This window comes from Macaca thibetana, chromosome 1, assembly GCF_024542745.1.
Source record: "Macaca thibetana thibetana isolate TM-01 chromosome 1, ASM2454274v1, whole genome shotgun sequence".
Taxonomy (NCBI): domain Eukaryota; kingdom Metazoa; phylum Chordata; class Mammalia; order Primates; family Cercopithecidae; genus Macaca; species Macaca thibetana.
This window is the reverse complement of record NC_065578.1, coordinates 2103715-2113240: the sequence shown is the minus strand read 5'-3', so window position 1 is coordinate 2113240 and position 9526 is coordinate 2103715. Positions and strand designations below refer to the sequence as shown.

At 55.0% G+C, this 9526-nt stretch overlaps 1 protein-coding gene across 1 annotated transcript; it reads right to left on the bottom strand.

Annotated features, from left to right (window-relative positions):
* Positions 1-4958: 4958 nt before the first annotated feature.
* ACTRT2 (actin related protein T2) lies at positions 4959-6377 on the bottom strand. The gene has a single exon (XM_050802848.1). The coding sequence runs from the start codon at positions 6169-6171 to the stop codon at positions 5038-5040; it is 1134 nt and encodes a 377-aa protein (XP_050658805.1). The 5' UTR covers positions 6172-6377; the 3' UTR covers positions 4959-5037.
* Positions 6378-9526: the final 3149 nt, after the last annotated feature.

Genomic DNA, 9526 nt, shown 5'->3' with positions numbered 1-9526 from the left:
CCCCAGCAGTGTTGCTACAGGGCCAGTCTCAGAAAGAACCAGGCCTCATGCTCTCTGGGCTCTGCTCCATGTCCTCTCTTCTGCCAGCAAGTTTTGAAACAGAAACCCCTCCAGCAGAGCTCCCAGAGGGCAGCATCCAAATGGCACTTCACAGAAAGATCTTGTTTAGGACCAAAGCAAAGAGTTGATTGGGGCTCGTGGAGTCCTCTGACAGAGTCTGGGCATGGGAATATGTATGTTCCAGATAGGGAAACGGGCTCAAGCCAGCTCCCTTGGATGCCTGCTAGGCAAGGTCAAACAGTTCAAAGCCAGAGGGAGGCTTCTCTCTCCTCCTCCAGGGCTTAGCCCAGCCCACCCCCTGGCCTTGGCCCTTCACTTTGAACACCTCCAGGCTGAAGCAGGGTCAAGTCTCAGATGCAAAGGTTGACCTCACAGTTCCTCCCAATTCTCCTCCCTTGCTAGCAGCAGCCTCGTCTGCTTGACATGCTCTGGACCTTCCACCCCTCTCAAGGAAGCCACAGTTAAAAGCCAGCTGGGTTACAATGCTCTTTCTAGAAACTCCATCAGGGCCTTGGGGGACTGCTTACCATCTATTCACTGCAGTGCCCCAGGAAGAACATAGTTCTGAAGAACTAGAAGTCAGAAAACCACCATCACTATTTTCACCACCATTATCACCACAGTCATCTTGATTGTGGTCATCATCACCATCATTACCACCATCATCATCGTCATTACTATTGTCACCATCACTGTCATCAGCACCATCAACACCACCACCATCCTCACCATCATCATGATCACCACCACCATGTCATTACCATCACCATCATCACCATCATTACCATCATCGCCACCATCACCATCATCACCATCATTACCAACATCATCATCACCATCATCACCGTCACCATCATCATCACCTCCATCACCATCACCATCATCACCACCACCTTCCTTACCATCATCATGATCACATCATGTCATTACCATCATCGTCACCATCACCATCATTACCCTCATTGCCATCACCACCATCATCACCATCATCACCACCATCATCATCATCACCACCACCACCGTCATCATAATCATCGCCATTACCATCATCACCACCACCATCCTCACCATCATCGTGATCACCACCACCATGTGATTACCATCATCACCACCATCATCACCATCATCATCACCATCACCACCATCACCATCATCACCTCCATCACCATCATCATCACCACCATCATCATTATTGTCATCATCACCATCATCACCACCATCATCACCATCATGACTAGCATCATCATCACCATCACCATCATCATCACCTCCATCACAATCACCATCATCGCCACCACCTTCCTCACCATCATCATGATCACCACATCATGTCATTACCATCATCGTCACCATCACCATCATCATTACCCTCATTGTCATCACCACCATAATCACCATCATCATCATCACCATCACCACCATCACCATCATCACCTCCATCACAATCACCATCATCGCCACCACCTTCCTCACCATCATCATAATCACCACATCATGTCATTACCATCATCGTCACCATCACCATCATCATTACCCTCATTGTCATCACCACCATAATCACCATCATCATCACCATCACCACCATCACCATCATCACCTCCATCACCATCACCATCACCACATCATTATTGTCATCACCATCATCACCATCATCATCACCATCACCACCATCACCATCATCACCTCCATCACCACCATCACCATCATCACCATCACCACCATCACCATCATCACCACCACCACCATCATCATCACCATTGCCATCATCACCACCACCATCCTCACCATCATCATGATCACCACCACCATGTCATTACCATCATTATCACCGTCACCATCATCATTACCATCATCACCACCATCACCACTATCACCACCACCACCACCATCACTGCCATCATCACTGCAACCATCACTTTCCTACCACCATAGCAACAGCAACAGTAGCAGAAGCCACCATAAGAAGAGAAGCAGGGTATCTTGAATAGAAAAAGGAAGTTTTCTTTTAGTTCTGTTTTATTTATGGTGTAGTTTATTAGTAACATGGGGACCATCTAGAGTGGAGAAGGGTCTAGAAGGAGTATACAAAGAAGAAAGAGCCGTGGTCTGCGACTCTGGACTGAGCTCTGCTCTCAACTCCCTGTGTGGCCTTAGAAAGTCATAGGTTCTGAGCCTTGACATTCTCACCTGTAGACTGGAGTGACCCTGACAGGAAGGACTTCGATGGTGGAGGCCAGAAGACCTCACTACATTTCCTTGTAACTTTCAGGTTCTATGGAAAGAGATAAAAACCTCATTCAAGGACCCCATTCCTCCCAGGTCCTCCCTTAAAAGGCTGGATGTAACACAGCAAACACACATAGAAAGACTGGGAGGTGGAAGGCGGGCAGGCCGCCCAGGGACCTTGGGACTGGGGCTCCCAGGCTTCCTGACTGTCTCCCACACATACCTAATAGGGTGCTCAGAAGCCTCCAACCCAAATCTCCAAAAGGCACAGACACAAAAAGTTCCCAGTATAGCCTGTTCCCACTGGGAGCAGGGTGACCCAGAAGAATAGCTTTTTGGAAATACCTGCCTTAGTCCAGCCCAACACCGATGAAAACGCCTCACCCCACCTTCGCGTTTCGGTGGGAAGAGTGGGGGATTGATCTAACACCCTACCCCCACCTCACTCCCACCCCATCCCACCCCCACATTACCCCCACACCTCACCCCACTCCATCCCCTTCCCTACCCATCTCACCCCCATCCTATCCCCACCTCCCTCCACCCCCCACCCCACCCCACCCCACCACCCCCAGCAGCAGCAGTGAGGCTGAGCCAGGTGGTGTGAGCCAGTCTCATCGCCACCACTTCAGCCTGACCCTTAGGGTCAGTGGGCTCCCTGCAGGGAGGTGAACCCCCAGCATTCATGAGGTGGGAAAAGGTGAAGGGATAAGCCCAAAGAAATCCACCCCAAGACGCATGAAAATTAAACTTCTGAAATCTAGAGACAGTGAAAACTCTGAAGCAGCCACAGAGACCTGACCCTTGACCTGGGGAGCCCAGCGAGTGACAGAAGATGCCTGATCTGAAACCAGCAAATAACAGAGGATGCCTGATCTGAAACCAGGCGGCTGGGGAGCCCGAGAGCTGAAAGGAAACTGTGACCTGCAGATTCCACGTGCAGTGGACAAAGCCTTCAGGGATGAGGCAGAAATTAAGTCACCTCAGTTGAAGGAAGGCAAAGATTCTGTTGCCAGCGTCCTTTCCTTGCAGAATGGCTGCAGTAAGCTCTCTAAACACAGGAGGAATAACAGCAAAATGAGTCTTGGGCTTCAGACAGGACAAAAGAACCCCAGATTAGGGGTCAATAGATTCAATATGATGAGCTTCTTAAATCATTTTTGATGGTTGAAGGAAAAATTTCAGACCCCTCTGGTGTTGCGTTCAGTGCACGCACAGCAGACAAGACAACTGTGTTTTAGAGGTGAGGGGAGAAGGGTCCTGGACAGAAGAAGGTTTCACGTTTCCCTCTAGTGGTACCACGTCAATGCCTGTAGCTCGTGACGTCATATACATCCCCACATATACGGCGTAATACCCAGGGTGACCACTAAGAAACCTACAAAATAAGGTACTCTAAACATGCTAAATAAATCAACACACAATCCTGAAACATGTTCCAGTAACCCAGAGGGAGGTAAGAAAAGAGAAACAGGAATGAGAAGCAGAAGACACAGCAGAGAGTGATCAGATGGCAGACTTGAGATTCCGCATATCGATGGGCTACCAGGTAAATGGACCAAATACACCAATCGAAAGGCAGAGACTGGTAGGGTGGATGAGAAAATGACCCAGCTATACACTGTCTTCAGCCCAGCCCCGAGCTCACTTCCGACACAGTGTAGGTCAGTTGAAAGTGAAATGATGGAAAAAGATACACCTTGTAAAGATTGAAAGACACACGCATTTCAGGTAAATGGGTTTGTTTCATTCAGGCTGAATTTCTTGAGCCCTTTTCTTCCCTTTCTTTTTTCCGCCTGCATTGCCTCTCCCTCCCTCTTCCCCCTGCGACATGCTGGAACCCACAGTGCATGCACTTGGTAACCACATAGAACACAGGCATGGGTCCATACGAAGCTGCGGACACAGGCAAAGACGCGGGGAAGGGGCGCTGTTTCTTTTCCAAAAAACCAAGGGAAGGACCATGTATAAAGAGTTATTTGTATTTTCCACTTCTCTCCCAATAATATTTCGGGTTAATTCCACCACATCAATGTGGAAAAATTCCCTCCATGCATAATTTACTCAACTGTTAACGTTGGTGATGGCCATTAACTGTTTCCAGCATTCTCCCCCCAAACAACGATGCTATAAACATCCTTGAAAGTAAAAACAAACAGAAGAATCACACTCACTAAACAGAAGTGTTAATTCTTTGTACTTCCTTTGGGAGCAGGACCCCTGAGTTTAGAGGGCCCTAAGCAAACGGTGACTTCTGTTCCTGTCTGTTCCTATCTGCTGAGAACGACACCTCCACCCTGTTCAGCCGCCCGGCCTCTCACGAGCAGAGCCCAGGCCCTGGCATGCTAGCTAAGGGCCCACATGAGTAGGGGTTTCTTGCTGAGCCCTCAGAACCAGGCGCACCCACTAGTCCCCACCCTCCCTGCCGACTCTCTCGGCCCACCTAAGACCCTTGTTTAGAATGCAGACTTCAGTGCCCTACTCGCCTGAGGTCCAGGGCCCTACTTCCCTACAAACTGCAGATGGAATAGCTGGACTCAGCCCGGGCTGTCTTGGGAGGAAGCAAAGGGGAGTGGGTGTGGACCAAGCCACTTCACAGATTCACCACCAGGGCCAGAAATGACTCTGCCGCCCCCAAGAAGGAACTGAGTGGAGGCGGCCACAGGTGCTCTGGTATTTGTCCTTTATTGAACATCCTCCCAAAGCTGGGGCTCGGGTTCACCCCCCACTGTGCCCCGCGAGAAGCGGCCTTCAGAAGCATCTTCTCTGCACCACGGAGCTCCCAAACTCCTTGAAGTCTGCGGCGGTGACCCACATCTGCTTGAAGCTACTCAGAGAGGTGACGATGGAGGCTCCAATCCAGGTGGAGAACCACCGGTCGGGGGGAGCCGTGATCTTGATGGGAGTGTCCTTGGAGGCCAGCTGCTCCAGCTCCTTGAGAAGCCGGTCATCCAGCCCGTGGAACAGGGTAGTGCCCCCCGACAGCACGATCTCCCCAAAGAGGATCTTCTGGATGTCGGCATCACACTTGGTGATGCTGCTGGAGACCATATGCGAAAGCCCGGGGCTCTGGCAGCCCAGCTGCTGGGGCGCGAACAGGGCCTCGGGCGCCTGGTACAGCGGGTCCCCGAGGCTGATGATGTTCCCGTCGGGCAGCTTGTACTCCCTCAGGACCTCCTCCGGCCTCCGGGAAAGCTCCTTCTCGGGCTCCAAGGCCACGTAGCACAGCTTTTTTTTGATGTCATCCACCAGGCCCTTGTCCAGCTCGCAGGAGAAGGTGTGGCCGCTGGCCAGGAGCAGCTGCGTGAGGAGCTCCGTGATGTCCCTGCCCGCCACGTGGAGCTTGGTGACTGCGTGGGGCAGGGAGTAACCCTCGAAGATGGGGACAGTGCAGGTGACCCCATCCCCGCTGTCCACCACCAGGCCCGTGACGCAGGCCGAGGCGTAGAGAGCCAGCACCGCCTGGTCCGACAGGTAGAAAGCGGGCACGCCAAAGTTCTCAAACATGACTTCCGCCATCTTCTCTCGGTTCTCCCTGGGGTTCAGGGAGGGTTCCGTCGCGAGCAGAGGCTGGTCGCTGGGTTTCACACCCAGCTCCCACTCAAAGAGATGCTTCCAGAGTCTCTCCATGTCATCCCACCCTGTGATCAGGCCACGCTCGATGGGGGAGTGCAGCTGCAGGGCCTGGAGCTTGTACAGGGCCTCCTCCCCCACAAAGTACTTCTTCTGGTTGGCCCCCGCTGAGGGCGCCTGGAATTTCAGGTGCCCCACGATGGAGCTGACGATATGCCGGGGTCCAAACTCCCCGGACAGGCCCGCTTTGCAGAGCCCCGAGCCATTGTCGAAAATCACAGCGGGGGAGTCTAACGCGTGCGGATTAAACATGCCCGCAGCCTTCCCTTCTCAGCCTCATCAAAATAAAGCCCAGCCCTCCAGGGCCACTTTGTGATGCAATAGGGGATCCCACGGCTCTCGGGGTGTCTCAAGGCAGGGCTAGCACCGCACCAGGGAGCCCTCCATCCTCAGGCTCAGGTCTGCTCTCCCTTCAGGGGGCCCCCGCCTGCTGAGGCCTCTTCTAGGGGGCTGCCTCCTAGGTAACAATCCAGCCAAGGCAACGATTGTCCTGAGCCTCAGCGGCCCGGGGGGCGGGGCTCTGAGTCCCCCATCCCCCACAGGGTGAGGAGCTCAAGAGAGGGAGGCAAGCGCATCCTAGGGTGGTGCTGGACAAGCGTGTGGGCTGAGGCAGAGACTTAGCTTTAGAGTGGAGAGAAGCAGCCCAACCTGGGTGCACCCCAGAAAACCAGCTTCTCTGAGCTGCAACCTCTGGGGTGACAACACTTCCCTGTGCTAAGGGGGAGAACCAAGCACCAGGTTGGAGGGGTGTTGTAAGCAATTCTGTCCCAACAGGCACTTAGAACGTGCTTTTGAATAGTGACTCCTCCAGGAAGCTCTCAGGGATTTCTCCTCCCTCCATCCCATTAGTCCCGGCTGTCTGTCCCACTGGGTGGACCCTATTCAAAGCCCTCTGGGCTGCTGGCCCTTTGTCCAGGAATACATCTCTGCTCTGGCTTGAGGCCAGGGCCCCTCATTCCTCTCTGCAGACTCTGAAGTGCCAGCACACAACAAAGTCCAGCGGCCACAGAGTTGGGAACCCCAACAGCCCCGAAGATATGGTCCACTGATTTCACACGGGCAGCCTGGATTGCAGCCTGTGACACCTCTCTGTGTCTACGAGCTGCCACACAGTCAGGCCACAGCCACAGAGGAACGCTCAGAGATGACCAGGCCATTAAGGGTCAAGGTCTGAGCACAACCAGGAAGGAGACACTGGGCCAGGCCAAGGGCAGCAGCTCCGGACCATGAGAGGACCCACAACAGTGCGTGCCCGGCACTCAGACCCCCACTTGGTCTTCTGCCTGGGGAGAAAGTGGGAGGGGATCCAACCTGGGAACCAGCTTCACTTTTTTCCTGAGGAGGGTGGAGGTGGCCTTGGAGAATATGAGGTTTATTCCCTCTCTCCTGTCATATCCACAATCACCCTGCAGCCCAGCTTGGTCTCCCAAAGTTCTCCCAGAGGATGCCTCCCGGGGTCACTCCCCTCCTGGAGCCCCTCGGCTCCTGCTGGTGGCCCCCTCTGTGTGTCCTGCCTGCCCTGCTGACCCAGCAGCAGGCATTAAACCCACGGTGGTGTAGACACATGTCGTAGATGGGCAGTCTAGGCACGTGGCACAGGTAAGTGGTGTAAACACAAGGTATAGACACATGGGATAGATGGGTGGTGTAGACACGCGTTGTACACTCGTTGATGTGTGGTGTAGATGTGTCTTGTTGATACATGGTTTTGTGGGCACCACTGATCCCTGGGCGGGAGTCAACAAAAACTTGATTATTGAAAGATTTTCCTAGAGGGCACCCCCCCAGAGGGAAACTGAGTGAAATGCATGCCAGGGCGGTTGTGGCTTTTAAATCTCCATTTCTCTGGAAACCGTGGCAGCCACCCCACAGCTTGCTGCAGTTGTCTCAGAGACCTCCAGGCTCCCCGCGGCGGTAGGTGTGGACGGAGGCACTGACTCATGGGCATGGCCTGGGGCCCTGTGGCCTCCTTCGCAACCTGCTGAGCCAGGCCCTGGAGGTCCTCCCTGCCCACATCAAGGTCACCTCACAGGTCCTCCTGAAGGTCACCTGAGGCCTGGCCAGTGCTGGGGGACGGGGAGAGTGTCCTGGGACAGGGGCAGGCACCATCCCGACCCTGTTCCTGTTTGATAGCGTGCACGGGCAGAGGGTGCCCCCCTCGAACGCCGTCTTCCAGGCATGTCCCAGGCTGCAAGGTGAGTTGTCCTCCGATGCCTTTCCGGTTCTACGGTGCGGCCACACTCACAACAGAAGGGCCACCCTGCATGGGAAGAGCTCCCCCCACGCTGAACTGGGAGACCACAGGCACCAGTCCTGGGAGATACAAGTGGGCCCATCCCTGCTGACCTGCACAGCCGGGGGTCCTGGCAGAGGTGTGGCTGTCCACAAGGCTGGCCCTTTGAAGCCCTGGGACAGGATCTGGGTGGCTCTGTCCTGGCCCTGCAAAGGGGCAAGGACCCCCTCCGTCACATGCCCTGCGGAACAATGGCTCAACATCAGCTGATGCTGCCAGAGATGGCCCCAGATGGACACCAGGTTTACCCAGGAGGGCGACAGAGTGCCACTCAGGGATGGTATGCGTCCCCACCGGCTGAGCCTTCTGCCCACAGCCCCCGGCTGAGCCCCCTCTACCTTGTAGAGGTGGTCTCGGCCTGGGAAGGGCCCCCAAGGCTGGGACGACTGAGCCTGCTGTGTTGTCTCACAGACCCTGGCTCTGCACAGCCCAGATCCACCATCAGCTGCAGGGATTGCTAAGGTTTCGAGTCTCACGTTTTGGGGAGAGCATTCCCTGGCTGGCTGCTGTGTCTTGGGGTTCCAGCCCGCAGCCGTCACAGACGGTCTGCATCCTCGGTTCTCAGGTGTGGCTGGAAGTGCCTCGGTGTCGCCTGAGCTGAGCCGGGAGGAACGGGCTCTGACACTTCCTAGATTCTGGCTCTGCCGGTGGCCACAGTGGGAGGCGGTGACAATGCTGGGTGGGGAGGGCTCTTGGGTCAGGCACAGAGACACGTTGAGGTGGCCCTGGGTGGGCTGGGGTCTTGGGCATCTGCAGGCAGGACAGAGGAGGAGACAGACCCACTATGCCCGGGCTGCTGAGCTCCTGGCGGGGTGTTGTGCGGCTTCTCCGTTCCTCCGTCCCCTGTTACTGTCACAAGGCACAGTCACAGCATCCCGGGCACAGCCTCTTACCCTGTGCACGTCCTGCAAAAACACACAGGCCCCTGTCTCCGCCCTGCCCGGCCCAGCTGCTTCCCCAGCCTCCGCATTAGGTCTGGGACTTTCCACCTGTTTCCAGCTCTTCTCGGTCCCTCCATGACCCTGCCAGTCCCCGCTTTGGAGGAGACAAGGGCATACCCCCAAGTACATAGCTGGGAAAGCCGGGGCACAGGCAGCACTGGCCAGGTCCTTTTTCCCTAAATGTTTTCTCTCCCTGCTGAGCCTGGGAGCAGTGGTGCCCTTGGCCCTGGGTCTGGTGGCCTGACCCATCTTGGTAACTCAGATGATCGTGGCCGGGGTGCCACGTGCCCGGCAGAGCAGGCCCTGTGAAGCCCACCACGTTGCTGTTTGTCTATTTGGGAGAACCAATTTGCAGGCAGGGTGGTCTTGCCAC